Source organism: Tinamus guttatus, unplaced genomic scaffold, assembly GCF_059628265.1.
Source record: "Tinamus guttatus ecotype Peru unplaced genomic scaffold, ASM5962826v1 Tinamus_guttatus_pri_ptg000211l, whole genome shotgun sequence".
NCBI lineage: Eukaryota > Metazoa > Chordata > Aves > Tinamiformes > Tinamidae > Tinamus > Tinamus guttatus.
In genome coordinates this window covers 4,800,199-4,818,491 of record NW_028288745.1, presented here as the reverse complement: position 1 = coordinate 4,818,491, position 18,293 = coordinate 4,800,199, and the positions used below count along the sequence as shown (strand labels likewise).

Below are 18,293 nucleotides of genomic sequence, written 5' to 3'. Positions count from 1 at the left end.
GCCACTCCCTGGATGACCCCCATGCTCTGGGGTGCTGAGGAGCCAGCGCGGCCTCACTTACCTGTCCGGGTGTGTGTGGAACTTCACCAGGCTGCTGTAGAGCTGCCTCTCTGCCTGGAGAGCCTCATTTAGCCGGTTCCTTTCAGCCACCAGCCCTTCCAGCATCAGTAACAACTGGCCAGAGCACAGACCAGAGACAACACTTAGAGGCAGAAACCAAAGGCAGCATCTGGCTGGCCCTGAGAAGCGGGGCCTTTCTCTTCCAGATATAACAACCATCTTTCTTGCTTCAAGTGATCAAAACCAACTGCAGTGTCACCCCAGGCTCCCCAAAAGACCGCCCCTGGTGCCAATGCTGGAAGAAACCATTCCTCCTCTCCTTTGTGTTCCCTTTTCCATACACAGCCAGCCTCCAGGAACAAAAGCATCTCAAAACATCCGGAGGCCAAAAGTTAACTGAAAGTACCAGCAGAAAAATGACACACTACCTGCTGCCTTCTGTTTCCAGTAGCCTCTTGCACTCGTGATTCTGCCATGGCCACTTTCTCCCGAAGCACCAGCACTTCCTGAGTCAGCCTTTCCATGGCTGGAATTTCTTCGGGGTCCACCAGCTGCATCTGCAGATCCTGAAAACCAAATGCAGGAGGGCTCAATGGAAAAGGGCTCAGTAACAAGGACAGCTGAACTGTTGTAACCCTCCCTGGAATGCAGCTGCCAAATTTTCCAGTGCTAGGGAAGACCACGGTCTCCAGAGACAAACACCCATGTAACCCAGGTACGTTAAGCACAGATAAAAGCCTGAAGCAAGGTCTGCAGAGTAAGCCACAGTGGTCCTTGCCTCTCCCAAGGAAGGGCACTTAGCACATGAGGAGCAGAAAGACAATGATGACACCCTGGGCAAAGGCCTGGGTTTGGGGTCCTTGCATTCTGGGCAAAATAAGGGCTGCGGGCAAGTCAGCAGCAGTACCAGCCACAGCCAGAGTTGTTAATCTGAAGCGGCCCCTCACTCCTCAGCAGGGATATCCAGTTACTGCTGTCACAGAAACAAACAGCTAGATTTCTGACATCTTGCCATGCAGTAGAAACAAGCGAGTGAGGACCAGGACACATAGGGAGGGAAGAGGCTCCTCTGCAGTCCTCCTGGGCAGAGTTGCCACAGCACAGCCCATTTCCTTACCTTGATGAGGTCCTCTTTGATCTGGATGTTCCTGCTCAGGGACTCAATATCTGAGGCCTGCACCTGCAGCTCTTCCTCCTGGGTGGCCACAACAGACTGGAGAGCAGTGAGCTCTCGCTATGGAGGAAAAAGTCCATGAAAACCACAGCAAGCTCAGAGGGGCAAGAGCCAAAGCACCACTGCGAGCTGCTGCCTCATGTCTCTCCCTTGACAGGTCCAAAACCAACCATGAGGGGCAGCTTCAGTTTCCCTTAGGCAAGGCAAACATGGACTTTAGCACCAGCTCACCCTGCTTTCCCTTTCCTTCTTTGCCATCAGCTCCAGCTCCTCTTTGGCATTAACAAGCTCCTTCTCCAGCTCTGCTCCTGACGTTGCAACTGCAGAGGAAACAAGGTTACTGCAGGGTTACCATGTGCTGCTACACAGTGCCTCACCCCAGGGCTCGACAGAAACCCTCTCTTTGGCAAGATACAGGTCCACGATGACTGCTTCCTAACATGTTTTGCCTTCCTAAAAGTCACTGCTCCCTTACTGATCCTTAAGCAGCAGTCCTGGGGAACAGCAATGGCCCAAGGCTGCTGTCCCACTCCTGGCCAAGTTCAGATGTCCTGGCCCCAAGGTTAGCCCCAGGCCAGCCCCACACTCTCACCTCCAGCCTGAGCCATCAAGTCAGAAAGCCCACAATGGACAATACCAACTGTGCAGCAGAAGTGTCTCACCCCCAAACCAATGCCAGCCTTTCCCATGGCTCACACCCCCACGTGCCCTCTGAGCCATCACCCAAGGGAAGGCTCGCCTTCATTTCAAAAGACTCATTCGTGCTCAAATGTTTTTGTCAACCTACCCTCTTAGGAAACCATTTCTGCCACAGCCAAAGCTCTAGGTCACTGCTGAGATCTTAAGGGAAGCTGCCACGGCACTCACCGTCCTCTGTCCCGCAGCTGCTGTCCCTCTCTGGGGGTCCAACAGTGGCTGTAGCTCCACAAACAGTCTGCAGCACTTCCTGAAAACATAAAATCCTCCTGGTTTGCAGTTTTATGGGGCACCTAGCAGGCTCTCAGCTCGCCCAGAGCCCAGGCTCCAGGACTGTAGCAAACCACTGGCTGCTCTCCTGGTGGCTCTGCGACATAACAGGGCAGTGAAGGGGAGCCAACCAGGCAGCAGGGCAGGTGAGCTGCACCCAGCCTGGAAGCTTCATGTTTGGAAACAGGGCTCTGGCCTTGCTTTATGGAGGACTACGAGGTTATTGGGAGAGAGCTCCTTTATAATGAGGATTAAACATGTTTCACTCAACCACAGCAAGCCCATCTTCCAACTGAGACTCTAACTAGACTGAAGTCTTCCTCCAGGGATTTGGCCTACCAGAGGGACCACACAGGAAGGAAAGTGCAGAGCTTGGCCCACATATACATCTCTGGAAGTCTCTGGAGCTCACTTTGATCCCAGGAATAGAAACAAGCCACCTGCTTACAGCTGTTTCAAAATCCTCAACATGTCACTTCACCAGTAAACGATCAACAGCTGCTCAAGTAGGAGTGGGGTGTAGGTAGCCTCTGAGTTGTGTTGAGCCTCAAAGGGGTTTTTAGCAAAGCTGCTTTAAAAATACCAGTTCCAATTGTAGAAGAGATGGCAAAAGGCCAGCAGGCTCTGCCAAGAATTAGTGGGGCCTAAAATTAGCTCCCCTGTCCCTTCCAGAATGTGACAATGTCAGGGAGGGGATTACAGTGCAGTGGCCCAGCCCAGCCCAAGGAAGGACTGGGTCAAAGCTGGAAGGTCAGAGGGTGGATTTCTCACATACTCATGCGTGCCCTGGGGACTCAAATACTACTGCCTTATCAAAATGAAAGGAGGCACAGAGTGACAAAGGCTTGTGGGTCAAGATCAGAACATCCAGGCAATATTTCTGCTCCTCAGTTTTGTCCGTTCTTCCTATAGAAAGTCTCTTCTCCACTCCTATTCTCATTACTACCACTGTGTGGTGCTTCCCTCCCTCTCTCACTTCTTCCCACAGCAATCATCTCTCCGGAGCCCTGAGACTGCCATCAGTGAAAGAGAGCACAATCCTTACTTGTTCATCCTGCTTCAACAGCCTGGCACCAGCTGACCGAGTGGCAACGGGCTCCTTCCCCGGCCAGTGCTGGCGCAGAAGCTGTAACTCGCAGCTCCTTTCAGCCAAAGCACGGGCCATCTTCTCAGCAGCTGCCTGAATGAGCAGGAGAAAAACAGAAAGGCAGGGCTGTGACCAAGGAAGGGGTGGATCCCTGTCCCTCACCTTCCTTAGGGACTAAGGGAAACATATTAATATTTATCTGTCACTTGGGACTAGGAGAAAGGTTCTGTAAACTAGTGTGGGTGCTACCACTCCTGGTCCTTCACAGTGGCCCTCCCATCCCTGCCTGGGAGGCAGCTACAGCAGGGCTCAGCCTTTGCCTACAGAGAAAGCTCCTCGGTTCTCCTCACTCCATCCAGAAATGGATGGAGACTCAGGGGAGACAGAAGACAAAGAGAAGGAGATAGAGCTTGGGCTTTTACCCCCCTTTTTATGAAAGGAAACTCGATCCAAAGTATCTCAGGTAATACTGAGGTGCATACAACAGACAAGAGTAGACAGAGCAGAACCTGGGGCTCTTCAAGCAGCAGTTACTCCCAGGGCCGTACAGCAGTTTGATTAAAATGTAAATTAAGAGGCAATGAGCAGAGTTTCCTCGTACTTCTGAGCTGCACAGTTGACATCTTGGAGACCTCCCTTCTGGTCTGCTAACACCTATACGAAGCAGTGACTCTCTCCTCAGCTCCTCCACCCTGCACTGCACCCAACTCACTCTGCTCCACTGCTCCTTGGCGTCCATAGCCTGCAGCAGCTCCCGGACCTCAGCATCATGCTCCATAGCCTGACGGTTCCTGTCACCAAGGAGATCCTGCAGCATCTTCTCCTTGCGCTGGAGACGGAGGCACAGCTCCTCCACCACCTCACTCTGCCCTGGGCCCAGCTTGCACAGTAGGGTTGCTGTGAGCTCCTGAAGAAAAGGGAGGAATGGAGAGATGTTGCTACTGCTCTCACCAAGCTGCAAGCTGTGCAGGCCAGAACAGCTCTTCAGCCCAAGCACAGCCATAGGAGCAACATCTAGGAAGCACAGGTATCTACAGGCACCGAGAGCAGTCAGTTTAAGGCATGGAAGTTTAAATGCTCTCCTCAGAGGCAGGCAGGAAGCTCTTGGCACTGCTCTCTGCAGACAAACTGACTGAAAGCCCTGGAGGCCAAATGGCAACCTTACCTCAACTTCCTTGTTCCTATCGTGCAGGCAGGTTTGCAGCTGCTGGATGATCCCCTCCTGCTCCTTCTGTCTGTTGCAGGATTTCTCCTCAATCTCCTCCTTGAGCCAGCGGAGGTTTTGGCAGGTTGCTGACACCTGCTCTAGTTCCAGGGTTTTGGCTTTCAATAGGCTCTCCAGACTCTGGGGATCACAACAGAAGTGGATTAACCAGGCACAGGGCCTTTCCTCTTAAACAACCACCAGTAGCAAGTCATTCGCATTCACCCCCTCTCCTCTCCAGGCACTGCACCACGTATGCACCCAGCCCAGGAACAACACAGACCGCCCAGGAACCTGCAGAGCACACGGGGCCAACACCCTGCACGCCAAGGACAGCCGCAGCGTTGCACGGGAGCTGCTCCAGCGCTGGGCTCACCCCGCACAGCCCCGCTGCGCGCTGCAGGCGCAGGCACCAGCACTCACGTGGATCGTGGCCTCGCTGCTGGACAGGACGCTGCGCAGCCGCTCCACGTCACCGCCCCGCGCCCTGGCCGCGGCGCGGAGCTGCTGCACCTCTTGCTCCTTCTGCTCCAGAGCGCAGTACTTTTCATCTACTGCTCGCTATAGTGAGAGAGGATAATCACTCAAAGTTGGACAGAATACTTGTAAAATACACAGCTTGCCATGTCAGGCACCCAAGCTCTCCCTTAGAGAAGGCTCCTTTGCAGATGGGGACACAAAGAGCATTCTGAAAACATAGCCACCCTGGGATCAGCTTTGGGCAAGCAGTGTGGGGCTGCACCTCTGATGCTAAACCAAAGGCTGAGCTGCAGGGAAGTAGGGAGGCGTCACCAACACACTGTGCTCACCTCCAGAGCAGCATCCCTGTCACTGACTCGCTGCTGCAGTTTCTCCAGCATGGCATCCATGGCTGCAGGGCTCTTGTTCAGACTTTGCTGGCATTGCAGAAGTTCCCTTGATTCCTAAAGGGATAATACATACACCTCCCAGTAAAACTCAGTCAGGATATGTCCGGGAAGCATCCCAGGAGAATCTGGGCCAACTACCCACACCTGCCAGCTCTACCACCCCCCACCACTAAAGGGCAGGGCAGTTGCAGCACCTGCAGGCTGACTGACCAGGCAGCTGTGAGAGCTCCCTAGGCACCACCTTGGGCAGAGGCACTCACGCCTCCTTCCTCCTGTGCCTCCTTCCTCCTCTTGGAGCCCAGGAGCAGCTCTAACTGCCCCTTCTGAAGGGCATGTGTGAGAACTACACTGACACTTGCACCTCTAAATACCAAAGGAGGAAGAGGATCCCTGGCTGTTCAGGCTCTGCTCCAGTCTTCCTGTGTCTCACCTGCAGAAGTTGTTCCTTGCGAGCCAGGTGTTCATTCAAGCGCTGAACCCTCTGTCCCTGGGCCTGCAGCTCACGACACTTCTCCCACTCTGCAGCCTGGAGCTGCTGAGCCTTGTCCTGCAGTTCTGCCTGCAGCTGCTGCACCACAGCACGCAACTCCTGCAAAGGAAAGCACTTGTCTTGTTTACAGGTCCCTTGAGGACTGCAAACAACAGGCCAGTCTGAAGGAGGCGAGAGCAGCAAGGGCTGTGGAACAGCCAGAAGTGCTTTGTGTTACTAGACACATTTTTCACAGTGCAAAATACAGTTCCTTGCTAATGAAGTTTGAATTTATTTCCCTTTCCAAGGCACCTATCCATTTTTCAATTCCTCCCTGTGGCCACAGGTAGAGCTTTACCACCTACCACAGCTTGCCTGCTGCAGGGAATACAGCTTTGTAACATTACAAGAAGACCTAGACACCTGCAGCAACCAAAAGCATAAGAATGGCAACAGACACACTGTCACATATCTTTGCTGATTCCAAGTCCTGGGCAGGAAGCTAAGGAGACTTGAGAAGGCTCCAAAAGGGTCAGTCAAGTATAACCAAGAGTCTAGGCAGAGATAAACAAGGGCAGAGTACAGACTACCACAGTGCTTTAACCCTTGTAACCCTACCAACTACCAGGCTAAGTGCCTGCCATACCTGGTTGTGTTTCCAAGTTGCCTCTTTTTGCTGCTCTTCCTCATGCACTGTGGTTTCTAGGAGCTGGGCCACTCTCCTGGCTTCAGCCAACTGATGCTCTTTCTGACGCTGAACTGTTTTCAACTTCTGCACCTCCAGCTGGGTGCAGAAAAGCGTGTTCTGAAGATCCAGCAGCGCAACATTTTGCTGCTGGGGTGAGGCTGGACCCTCTGGCATCTGATGAGAGTGAAGCAAAGAAATTCAAGGTCCACTTCACTCAATGGGTCTGAAGTTCCTGAGCCCTGAAGGACAACTGATGGGCTCAAGGCTTTCCGGGGACGTACCTGCAGCTGCCCAAGCTGGCTTCTGTGCAGCATGTCTCGCAGCTTGGCCATCGTCTCGTTCTGCCCTTCAATGACATGGTACAGCTCTTCCGTCTACAAGGCAAAGGACAGGAAGCCCAGCTATTGGCAAGCTGAGCACAAACCCTCTCTGTCCCAAGCCTCCAGCACAGATTATGCCACGTCAGACTCACAAAAGCACAAAAACCTCTCCAGAAACAACTTAGTGAGATCCAGAATGTCATGCAGTGGCTTTTCAGGCACCGCGTACGAGGACTAGCACACTTTGCTCTGTCAGTGCACACCACCCTGCCTGCCCAGTGCTGTTACCTCACTCTCCTTGCTCTTCAGGGACTCATTCAGACTCTGGATTGTACGGTCTTGTCTCTGTGATGTTTCTTGGACAGACTTCAATTCAAAGTTCAACTCATTTATTTTTTCCTGTAGCAACTGAACGCAAAGAAATATGAAGTTTGTCTTATCCTACCTAAAGTTTTATCTAAGCACACTTAGAACTCCCTCCAGCCTTTACTCAGTCCATATAGCCCAGATGTTGACCCAATCAAGACCAATGTTGTTCCCTCCAGAGCATAGATAGGCTCACAGTTGGAGCTGTGTGGAAACTACTATGAAGAAACACAAATCCATCCCTTTTCCACAGGACTTTCAGTGCTCCTAGTTCCTCCAATACAGCTCTGGGGTTCAAGGCAGAGTATCCAGGCTTAGATTTCACATATTGCACCACTTCCCACAGACTCCAGAAGAATCCTGCTCCAACTGCTCAGCACCCTTCACCATTTCTATCATTAAACAAACAGTTCTCCAATAAACAATTATCTAAACAACATGTTCCTTTAAGAAGCAGGAACTGCTTCAGCTCCCAAAACTCCCAAAAGATATGAACAAAAATTGTCACTCTTTGCTTTTAAAGCCTCCCAGTTTAACGCAGCTACATGTCTACAATCTCCCAATCCCTTCTCTTACCACCTCCTTACCCCATCCAAGCATTTTTGTGGCAACTGCTGGTCTAGGTAATGCCACATTTGCTCAGATGAATGGTTCATCTGGCCTCAAGATCTCGCTGCAGCACGGAGTCTACAATGTGCCAGCTTTGCAGAGCAAAGTGGAACTTCTTGCTATGCTCTGTGATTGATTTTAAACAACTGTCTTAGACATATTCACCCTAAAGAGGGCAACATAGCTCAAATAGTTTCAGGACAGTTATCTTCTTTCACCAAGACGTACCTGACTGCATTAAAGCAAGTGCTTGTCAACATTGTTAAATATACTGCCTTTGGACAGTCTTAGAAGACACTCAACTTTCCTGGAACTGATTCCAGCCTTAATTTCCCAAGGAGCTGGTACTGCCACATAATCTTCTCTGTTTTGTTATTGGCTTACAGATCTGTCGTGCTCTCTGTTCTGGGGCATGTTTCCCCCCAACTCATATACACACAAATTTAAACACTCCCAATGGCATTCACTGGGCCTTGGGCCTCTTCTGTTTCCCTGCCAACATTTGTGGACCAGGTGCTCAACAGCTTACAGGTGTCCCTGAATTCAAATAAAGAACCTAAGGAGTGATGTTCTTCCTTTTATCTCCTGTTTTCCCCTTGCGGATAGTTACCTTAGAGTTCAAGAGTGTAGCTAAGAACATCTATCCTTTGCAACATGTACTAAACTTGATCTGCCTCACGACTATGTGGCTTTCTTAGGAAAGAAGCTCATAGCCTTTGAATCCCAGTGAAAACAGGGCCACTCCCTACCCCAAGCTGATCTCCCTGCTTGCAAAAAAACAGCCAGTTGTCTCAAACACAGCTGCTCTTCTTCCCTGCACCAGGCTCAAAGTAGGCAAATACCCAGGGAAGGAAAACAGGCTCTGGGTATCTCTCCTTCATTCACTCCCAGCAGGCTTACAAGGCAAGCAGGAACTCCCCCCAAAGCCAATTTGCAAAAATAAATATGGAGAGTTTACACAGCACAGCTGCAGCAGAGAAAAAAGCTCAAGTGCTTTCAACTCAAGCTGAGAGCTAGCAGCACCAGGAACACAGCGTCGGTGCAAGTGCCCTCGCTGGAACAGAGCTGGGGCCACCTGCCTCCAGCCCAGCTGCATACAGGGAGGACAGGGCAGCTCCCCCTACTATGTGAGGCTTGTTAGGCACCAGATGTGCTGCTCATGGTGAAATACCTTATTGGTGGCATCAAGTTGCTGGACTTTGCCCTGCAGCTCCGCAGCGTGCGCATCAGGCTCTGCGGATGTGGGCTCCCCTGGGGCTGGCTGCTGAGGTTCATCTTGCCGATTCTGGAAAGGAGGAGAAACGGTTCAGATCTCGCACTGGTCTCAACCCGCTTGCACACCTTACAGCACAGGCTTAAACAAACCCAGCTGGGTTTTTCTAACTGCCTTGTGAGCACCCTGCTGCCCGTGCTTCCTCCACGCGGGTGGCAGGTCAGTACATGGCTGCTCGCTGCCAGCAGCAACCCCGACGCTCCGCTGTGGCTCCCCATCTCCCCACACGCCCTCCCAGTGGGCGCTCAGCAGCTCGGCTGTCTCCAGGCTGATGGCAGATCTGCTGCCCACACCCAAGCCATGTCCTGAAACCTGCCTGCTGCCCTGCTGGCAGCTTCAGTCACATTAAACTGTTTTTCTTCCCATATTCTGCCAAACTTATCCCTCTTTATCAAGCCTATAACCTTCAATCTCTCCCATCAACTATCGGCCTCTGTGGCACAGTCACCCCTGCTCTAAATTCCTTCACTTGCAGATCTCCAGGCTCTCCTTCCCAGCTCTCCATGCTCCAGCACCCTCGCTTTGTACAATTTCCTTCAGCTCCATAAATCAAATTCAATGTCACAGCTGAGACCTTATGCACAGACAATATCTATTTACTGGGAAAGGGAAGAGCCCAGCGCCTCCTGATGCACAGGCTCGGCTGCCGGAGCGCACACTAAGCCCCTGCCACCCCTTCCGGCTGTTCTGCTGACAGCAAACTGCACACTCCCTGCACCCAGGGAGCCCAGCCTCCCGCCCTGGCCCTCCGGGACACAGCAAGCATTCCCGAGCAGCTCCAGTGACACGAGACTGATCTAGGTCTATTGCACTATTGCGGCTCAGAGTGAAATGACACTGATTTTTTTTTTTTTAATATTTTGGTGGAAGCCTAACCAGCGGCTGCAAGTAGGTTCAACTTTGCCCAGCCAGAAGGTTTTGAATCAGGCAGGGGGAATTTCACACACAATAACTGTGTGTAATTGCTAGAATTTCACACACAACTATTTTGCAAGTAAGGGTGCTGAAAACAGAGGGAAAAGAAAAGTCTCTTCTTGCAATGCGAATAGCCCAAAGAAAAATAAACAAGAGTCCTGTAAACAGCAAAGAGACAGGAGGAAAAGGGCAGAGCCAGCTCCAGGGTCCAAAGTCCCTAAGCCCAGGCTGCCTCCTCCTTTGTGCCACACTGCAGTCACGGCTCCCCAGAGGTTTCCCTATGTCAACATTTGCCTACAAACCCCGCTCCTCGCTGCCTTCTCCAACACAGCCCCAGCAATGTCAGCACACATGAGCTTAGATTGAGAGTCGTATAAAAAAAAAAAATCTTACACAAGAGCCCTTCAGTTCTCTAGCAGCATAAACCTTTCCACTTCTGCTGCTAAAATCACCCAAACACTCGAGAGCCCCAGCACTGCGGTCAGCAGTTGCAGTTGGGTTGTTGCCACGGCAAGAAACTGGAAGTAAAAAATTTGGCAGGACAAATTCCCTGAAAGGACTGTTGTACAGCAGAGGTTGGGGTTTAAAGAAATCCCTCTAAGCAATTCAGAGATACAAGGATAGCCAGGCATGACACAAAGCCGAGCTGCTCGCACGTCACACCGATTCCTCCACGCGCTGTTAAAAGAAAGCCTGTTTTTACGCTAAAAATGTACCGCTAGGAGTGAAAAAGAGCAGCAATGGACAGAATGCAGCAGCAGCATCCATGCCCTGCTCCACATCTTCGATTGCAGGCTAGAAACGCGATGCCTTAGTGTGCCACATGAAAACTAGTGGTAGAGGTTTGCATTCCTCCATAACGTCATTCTCAAGCAGATTATTGTGAGAAGAGCAGAGAGCTCTGGAAAACAGCCGAACAGATGGCAGAGGGAGCAGCCCTCACTGAATAGGAAGCACAGCTCAGTACAGCTACAGTTACCATAGTAAAAACAAGCATTTTTCTACTCCTCGAGGCTACCCAGAGTATTAGGCAGCGCTAAGGCTGCTAACGCGAATGCAATTAGGCTGACACGGATATTCCTGAATTAAAGCTGACTGAGGCCTTCTATTCATTAAGGCAAGTGATAAGGGAGTTGCGAGTTCAGCTTTTAGCCTGCATACTAATGAAGCTGGGCAGAGAGAACCCTGCACTACGAGCGGGCCAAAATCTCAGCAGGTAACAGCCCCTGGCATCTTGCAAAAGCCAGAGAGCTCAGGGCTCTCAGGAGTAACTGCATTAACGGAATCTTTTTACAGGATCAGAAAACAAGAGCAGTCATCTAGAACACCAGCTCTAAAGCTATGCACTAGCACAAATCCACCTGCAAGAAAAACGCCTTCTCCTTAGGGCATGTGCCCCAGCTCAGGGCACAGATCTGGTTTGGGGACTCACCAGCAGAGGCAGGGCTTTAAACACAGACATGCCCGACCTGCAGCCATTGCCAAGGCTCAAAGGAAAAACGCTGGCTGAAAAACACATGCCCAGAAGCGTAAAGCACTCCCTTCAGCTGTGGGGAAAATTCAAATTGTCTGTTTAAAGAGAAAGATGAAGTGACACTGGCATTTTCTCAGCAGAGAGCACACAAAGATCTCAGACCCAGCTAGTGTCCTGCATTCACAGGGAGAGATGCCCGAGGGTAATTTCCCAGAACAGAGTAGGGAAACAGATCACAGGAGAAGGACAGAGAGGGACCGCGCCTAAAAAGGACGGAGCTGCCTATTCTTAGCCCATGGTTCAGCGACACGTGGCTCTCCGCGTTATCTCAACACGGAGGAATTCCCAAAGGACTCGGAGCCGAGCCGCAGGGACGCTGCTCAAACAAGAGGCTACACAATGACCTCTACCTGTACCCGAAGCGGCATGTAATCCTCACAGAGATCGTCCCACAGCTCCTGCAAGTCAGAAATCTCCAAGGAAAGACCCAAGTGAGCTCTGGAAAGAGATTTCCTGTCTGCGTTCAGGAAACCAGAACCAGCATACATCAAGCCAGCAGAAGTACTTCCATCCGCCGAGTCGCGGCTCAGCCTTGGAGGCAGTAGGGTGGATTTCACAGGGATAGGCAGCTTGCTGCCTTTGGGGCTCTGAACAGGTTTGTAGTCCAAGGCCTTGATCAAGCTAAGGGCCAGCTCCAGCCTATTCCCACTCAGCGAGGAGTTTGGGGTCAGACGGTCATCCGAGAAATCATCGCACTTCCCGCTCCCCTTCATCCCCTTGTCCGCGTCTTCGTCCTTCTGCTGCGGAGGGCTGGCCTCCACGGTTGTGTCCAGCGACTCCATGGAGGACGCAGGCGTCCCTTCTTCCATGCTCTCCCCATCCAGCGGCGCCCTGGCCCCAGCCAACTCTGCCGTGTCGCACACGGACGACTCTTCGTTGCCCATGCTTGCCGACCACCGGCTGGACAGCCCGCACGAGACGCTCCTGGCCACCTTCCGCGGCACCTTGCAGATGGCTTCGTAGTCAGCATCGGCCACACGCAACGTGGCGCAGCCTCGGCAGCGCCGCGGGCGGCTGCCCGCTCCCTCCGGTGCGTGGCAGCTGTGCGGCTCCAGGCCGTGCTCCTCGTGCTCCGTCCAGCACTCGTACCCAGAGTAAGCAAAGTCCTCTTGGAGAAGGGCAGCGTACCGAACGTCGGGCAGGTTGGAGAGGTCCACGGTGCCCTCCCCAGCTTTGTCCTCCGTGCTGGGGTCATCGTTGTTCCTACGGTACATGCTGGCAATGCAGAACTTGAGGCGGTCCTTCTCCAGCAACAGCTTCTGGAGGCGCTCGATGGAGAGGGCCTCGATGCGCGCGATGACCGTGTCGAACCTGTAGATGCGGTCCAGCATGAAGGCACACTTGCCGCAGGCGAACTCGGCTTTGCCGTCGCGGCACAGCTCCCTGCCCAGGACGTGGGAGAGCAGCACCTGCAGGTTGAGCTTGGCCGCCGTGTGGAAGATCCATCGCCGCTGGTTGCCGCACAGCTCGCGGGCGCAAATCCGGCACGTTTCCTTCATCTTCCCTCCCAGCAGCGCCCCGAGCTACCCCGGCCGCTCGCGAGGCTGACCCGCTCCCCCGGCTCCCTCAGCGCATCGCCCGGGCCAGGGGCGGACTCACCCCCGTCCCCGCACCGGGGCCGCGCCCGGGATGCCCAGGGCCGCCCTGCACGGCAGGAGCTGCCCCAAACCCCCGCCCCGCCCCGGGCTGCCCCCCGGCCCCCGCGCTCCTCACGGCCCCGCCGCCCCGGGGATGCTCCTGCCACGGCGGCGCCCAGTGACTGGCTCAGGTTTCAAGATGGCGGCGGGCGGCCGCCCCGCACGCGCGCGGCCCGCGCGGCGCCCGCCGGGATTTGTAGGCAGCGGGCCCGGCGGGCGCGCACGCGCAGTGCTCGCCCCGCACCGCCCGCCGAGCGCCCCGCGGGTGGCGGGTCGCGATGTCCCCGTGTCCCCGTCGCAGCGCCCGGGCCCCCTGCGAGGGCTGCCTGCAGGCCCAGGCCCCGCGACAGTGCCCGGGAGCCCGCCCCACGCCCCGCACGCGCCCACGCACCTGCACTGTGGGGTCCGCGGGCTCCTCGTGCTGCCCGGGCGCCAGCAGCTCCGCGAGGCGCCTCCCGCCCGCCGGCTCCTCCATCCTCCTGCGGGGCAGCGCGGAGGCGTCAGGCGCGGGGCCGGCCCGGGCACGAGGCGCGGGGCGGCCCCCCGGGCACCCACCTGTCCTTGCGGGCCCGTGCGCCGCCCTCCTCGCCGTGCTCCTTGCTGCCCGCCGCCTCCGCCAGCCTGGCCGCCAGCTCCCGGCACCGCTCCGTCTCGGCTGCCGCCAGCGCCGCCGCCTTCTCCGCCTCGCTCCTGGCCAGCCGCGCTTCCTGCGGGGCAGCCGGGGTGAGCCGGGGCCCGCGGCGCGTGGCCCACGGTGCGCGGCCGGCACCCACCTCCTGCAGCAGCTGGATCTTGTTCTCCAGGAGCTCGTAGACGTGCTCCGACTCCCGCTGCCTCTCCTCGTACTGCTGCCGCAGCGCTGCCTCGCTGCGGTTCGTCTGCGTCTCCGCGGCCACCCTGCGTGGTGGGCGAGCAGGACGGCCCGTGCAAAGCCCTGACCGCGCACCCGGCTGTCTGGGGCAATCCCCACCGCCATCCAGGGCTCTGCTCTGCCCTTTGGGCCATGCCAGCCTTGCAAACACCCCAGACACGCTGGGATGGGAGAGCCCGAGGCTGCCTGGCCAGCGGGCACCCCCTGTGGCACCCAGGCACAGTATATTTAAACCAAAAAGCTCCAGTCCAGGGAAAACCACCTCACCCGCCATCGCTAGCTCATGGGGCTTATGTGGTATGTGGGCTCGTTTGAAATACCAGGGTTGTCCCTGCACATCCCTGAAATGAGGGAAATGCCCCAAACTCTCTACATCCCGTGCCCGGGGAGTCGCGCTGTGCCAAAGCGAGGTCCTGGCGCTCGCCCTCCCTCGCCAAACAGGTGCTGCCCTCTATTTTTGGCTCCCAACAGCCGGGCTGGGTCACGCTGCCGCGGGGAGGTAAGAGGAGCCCCACAGGACACACAGCGCTTTGGCAAACACCCTGAGCTGGGACGCCCGCCATCCCCGGAGCCCAGGCACCACAGGGCACACATGTCCCCCCAGCCTGGGCGGCCAGCGCCGCTCACCATGTTTTATCCAGCGCCTGCTGCTTCTCCTGCAGCTCCTGCTTCAGGCTCTCCACCTGCACCTTCAGCTCGATGTTCTGTGGGTAGCACAGCAGCAATGAGGACAGTGCAGGGGGCCTTGTGGGACCCCCTGCACCAGCTGCACTGGAGCCGCTGCCTGGGCCAGGGTTTCTGAGGCCACTGCTCCGGCTGGCCCTGGCTGCTGGCACTGCCAAGCCCGGTGACACCGGTGCTATTTTAGCCTGCCAGGCGCCGGGACGGGATGTTCCCACTCCAGCTGTCTGCCCGTTCCCAGCACCCGCCTGCCCTGGGGACGTGGCGGGTGCAGAGAGGGTCTGGAAGACCCTGCAAGCCCCTAAAGTCTCACAGCCCCCCAGAGCCCAGCAGGATGAGGGGCGCCTGCTGCCAGGATGCTCCATCTCTGTCCCCAGCCAAGCCACAGGTCTGCAGCTGCTCCCAAACACCCCGTTCCCCCATTCCTGTCCCCTCCTGACACAGGGGGAGCCACGGGGGGTAACGCGGTGGGCGCTCACCCGCCGGTAGACATCGTCGCGGCTGCCCTCGCCCTTCTGCTGCACGCGCTCCTCCAGGAAGTAGATGCGCAGCTTGAGGCTGAAATTCTCCTTTTTCAGGTCGTTGAGGTGCTGGGCGAGCGTGCGGTAACCGTGAGCCATGGCGCGCGCTCCATGGACGGAGGGGGCATCCCGCGCCGCCCTCCCCTGGCGCCGCCGGCCGCGCCGTCCCGCGGCACCAGGCTCCGCGACGCGGCCGGGTGCCCGGCGCCCGCCCTCCCTGCGCGCGGCTCCCGCGGTGCCGCCGCTTCCCTGTTTTTTTTTTTTTTTTTTTGGTGGGCCTCCCAGAGCTATTTGAGGAATCGCTGGCGCGGAGAGGACAGACAAGTGGTGAAACCCGAGCGCCGGGCGGCCCCTGCGCACGTCGCCCCGGGGGAGCCCCGGCGCGGCCTCGCTCACGGGGGGCGCGGGCAGAGCGGGGCCGGGGCAGCGCCGAGGGGCCGCGCGGCGCCTTCACCTTCTCGAAGTCCCGCAGGGTCTGCGTCTGCGCCAGGGGGCCCATGTGCAGCTCCCGCAGCAGGCACGTCTGCGCCCAGGGGCCCTGCTCCGGAGCCTCCGTGGGCGCGGGGGGCTCGCCCAGGGCCCCCGCCTCGGGGACGTCAGCGAGGGCGGCTGCGAGGGAGCAACACGGCGCTCGAGGACGGCTCAGCACACGGCCTCCCTCCAGGGCGTCTCCGGAGGGGCAGCACCTCTGCTTTGGGGTGCGTGGAGGGTACGGGCACGGGGCGCCTTACCCGCCATGGGGCCAGCTCCGGGCAGCGCGGCCGGGCGCTCGCCGCTGCACGGGTCCCTGTGGAGAGGAGCACGGGGCCCGCGTCAGGTGCCGGCACAACTGGGCACGGTGCCTTGGGGCACGGTGGCCCTGGCAGGAGGGGTAGGAGGCCGTGTACACACGTACATGTGCACACGCGTGGTGTGAGCAGGGCCGTGCACACACACACACATATGCACACGCGGGATGCACACCGGGCTGTGTACACACACACCCATGTGCACATGCGGGGTACATGTTTGGCTGTGCACACACACACACATGTGCACATGCAGGATGCACGCCCGGTTGTGCACACACACCCCCATGTTCACACGCAGGATGCCTGCCGGGCTGTGCACACAAACACATGTGCACACACGGGATGCACGCCGGGCTGTGCACGCACACGCGGGATACACGCTCGGCTGTGCACACACACACAGGCATGTGCACACGTGGGATGCCTGCCAGGCTGTGCACACAAACACACATGTGCACACACAGGATGCACACTGGGCTGTGCACACATCCTTGTGCACGTGCGTGTGCTCCTGCAGCCTGAAGCCTCCGCGCTAAGTGCAGAGCCACCAGGCCCCTGGGGACACACAGATGGCAGAGCCCTGGTCAGAAGCACTTTAGCCCCATTAGCAGCCCTGGCCCTCTCTGCAGACAGTGGGGCCACCTGAGCCCTTGCAAAGAAATCCCTCCCCACGGGATGCCCTAGGGCAGGCGGTCACAGGGGGGCTGCATCGTCCCTGCCCAGCCAAGCACAGACCCCAGCCCTGTGCCAAGCTGCCCGGCTCGTTCCCCCTTTGCAGCTTTACATTCCACTTGTGCCTCCCAAGCAGGTTTTCTGCTCTTAGTCGCGGAGGTGCAGAGACCAAGAAAACTTATCACACCGCTGTCCGGCTGCCATTGCCCCCCACGCTCCCGTCCCCCCAGCAGGATCCCCTGCCCAAGCTTTGCCAGGGAAGGGGAGAGGCCGAAGACGCCGCCTCTCTGCACTGCCACGCGCCCCGTTCCCAGCTGCAGCCGCACGCAGGGTTATTTCCAGACACAGAGATGGGTGAGTCACGGCAGGATTGAAAGGGGAAAAAAATCATATTTTTGTTCCACAATCCCAAAGTGGCTTCTGTCAGACAGCGGGTGCAGCTGGGTGTTTGCAGCCTCCGCAGCAATGCCCAGAGGCCAGATACCCCAGGGGACACCATACCCGAAGGCACAGATCACACAGGCGCAATGCCGAGGAGGCACCATGCCCAGAGGCACAAAATCCACAGCCCCAAAGCCACGGGCACAACACTCCCGGGCACACGCTCCCGCGCCAGGGGCCAGGTGGGCTCCCCCCATCGGCTCCCCCGCGCCCCGTCCCCGGCACCAACACTGTGCACTTGTTTTGGGCGCAGGGCAGGGCGTGCAGGAGGACAAGAGCCCTTTCATGCCCAGCCGTGCTGCCTGGGGGCGCATAGCGGAGCCGCCAGCGCCGTGCAAAGCCGCAGGGCAGGAGCGCAGCCCCGCACAGCCCTGGGGTCCGTCCGGGCACCGTTTCCCACCCCGGCATGCTCCAAAACCCGCCAGCCGCCCGGCCCCAGGGCACCAGCTGCCCTTGCTCAGAGCGCCCGCTGAGGCACAGCGCCCACGCGGCCCCTGCCCAGAGTCCCCTGCGTCCCGCTGGGTGAGCGGGCAGCGGACCCAGGGCACACGGGGCGGTGCAAGAGCCACGGGGCGCACGGGGACGGCCGCTGCCCGCGGGGGAACATCCAGCTCAGCACAACGCACGGAGAGCAGCGAAGAGCCGGGAACTCACCTCCTCCCGCCGGCTCAGCTCTCCCGGTGGCACCCCCAGCCCCTCAGGGGCCACCGCGGACACAAGTGCTGCTGGGGCCGGGCTGGGGCGAGCAGAGGACCGAGCGCCGCGGAGCCGAGCTCCAGCTGACTCGCCGGCACAAATGTTCCAGTGGGGCCTGAGCGTGACGGCGAGGGAGGTGGAGCCGGGGCCACGCGCACAGGGGCTGTGTGTGAGTGTGAGTGTGAGTGTGCGGCATGCCACAAGGCAGTCCCGGACCACCCGTGCGCAACAAGGTCTCCATTGAGCTGCGACGGGACGGGACAGCCGGGAGCGGGCACTGCATGAGCTCCTGGGGTGCCCCAGGGCGGGTGCCAGCACGAATGGGGATGGACACGAAGGCTGTGGTCCAGCCGACAGCTTAGACCAGAATCAGAGACGGACACGACCTGGGGGAGGGTAAGGGAGGGTGCGAAGACAGAGCGAGCCCGGGCCAAACGTGCTGTCACGGG

At 57.4% G+C, this 18,293-nt stretch overlaps 2 protein-coding genes across 2 annotated transcripts in view; both read right to left on the bottom strand.

The window, feature by feature from the left end:
* LOC104572746 (myomegalin) overlaps nucleotides 1-13,033 on the bottom strand; it is a 111,113-nt gene extending 98,080 nt beyond the window's left edge. The window contains exons 1-16 of the mRNA XM_088524556.1: nucleotides 11,885-13,033; nucleotides 8,984-9,097; nucleotides 7,126-7,245; nucleotides 6,799-6,891; nucleotides 6,476-6,691; nucleotides 5,791-5,949; nucleotides 5,301-5,414; nucleotides 4,915-5,052; nucleotides 4,453-4,632; nucleotides 4,000-4,194; nucleotides 3,237-3,380; nucleotides 2,102-2,180; nucleotides 1,466-1,554; nucleotides 1,178-1,294; nucleotides 489-626; nucleotides 62-174 (exon numbers count right to left, since the gene is read on the bottom strand). Coding sequence (XP_088380682.1) covers nucleotides 62-174; nucleotides 489-626; nucleotides 1,178-1,294; nucleotides 1,466-1,554; nucleotides 2,102-2,180; nucleotides 3,237-3,380; nucleotides 4,000-4,194; nucleotides 4,453-4,632; nucleotides 4,915-5,052; nucleotides 5,301-5,414; nucleotides 5,791-5,949; nucleotides 6,476-6,691; nucleotides 6,799-6,891; nucleotides 7,126-7,245; nucleotides 8,984-9,097; nucleotides 11,885-13,033 — 3,158 coding nt within the window. The remainder of the gene's footprint in view (nucleotides 1-61; nucleotides 175-488; nucleotides 627-1,177; nucleotides 1,295-1,465; nucleotides 1,555-2,101; nucleotides 2,181-3,236; nucleotides 3,381-3,999; nucleotides 4,195-4,452; nucleotides 4,633-4,914; nucleotides 5,053-5,300; nucleotides 5,415-5,790; nucleotides 5,950-6,475; nucleotides 6,692-6,798; nucleotides 6,892-7,125; nucleotides 7,246-8,983; nucleotides 9,098-11,884) is intronic.
* A 210-nt stretch (nucleotides 13,034-13,243) lies between these two features.
* On the bottom strand, nucleotides 13,244-15,797 carry LOC148594722 (myomegalin-like). The gene is made up of 6 exons (XM_088524554.1): nucleotides 15,699-15,797; nucleotides 15,203-15,313; nucleotides 14,670-14,746; nucleotides 13,945-14,068; nucleotides 13,727-13,878; nucleotides 13,244-13,271 (listed from the first exon to the last, which is right to left on the bottom strand). Exons 1-6 carry the CDS (start codon nucleotides 15,741-15,743, stop codon nucleotides 13,244-13,246), a joined length of 537 nt encoding a protein of 178 aa, XP_088380680.1. The 5' UTR covers nucleotides 15,744-15,797.
* Between the last annotated feature and the right edge of the window lie 2,496 nt (nucleotides 15,798-18,293).

Bases quoted from the DNA above. Each gene is read 5' to 3' on its own strand.
- LOC148594722 (XM_088524554.1), bottom strand. From the start codon at position 15,743: ATGGGCCCCCTGGCGCAGACGCAGACCCTGCGGGACTTCGAGAAG. The intron at 14,747-15,202 runs GTGAGCGCCCAC...TGCTACCCACAG, and splicing joins GCGACGATGTCTACCGGCGG to AACATCGAGCTGAAGGTGCA. The intron at 13,272-13,726 runs GTGGGTGCCCGG...CCGCCGTGGCAG, and splicing joins GCACGGGCCCGCAAGGACAG to GAGCATCCCCGGGGCGGCGG.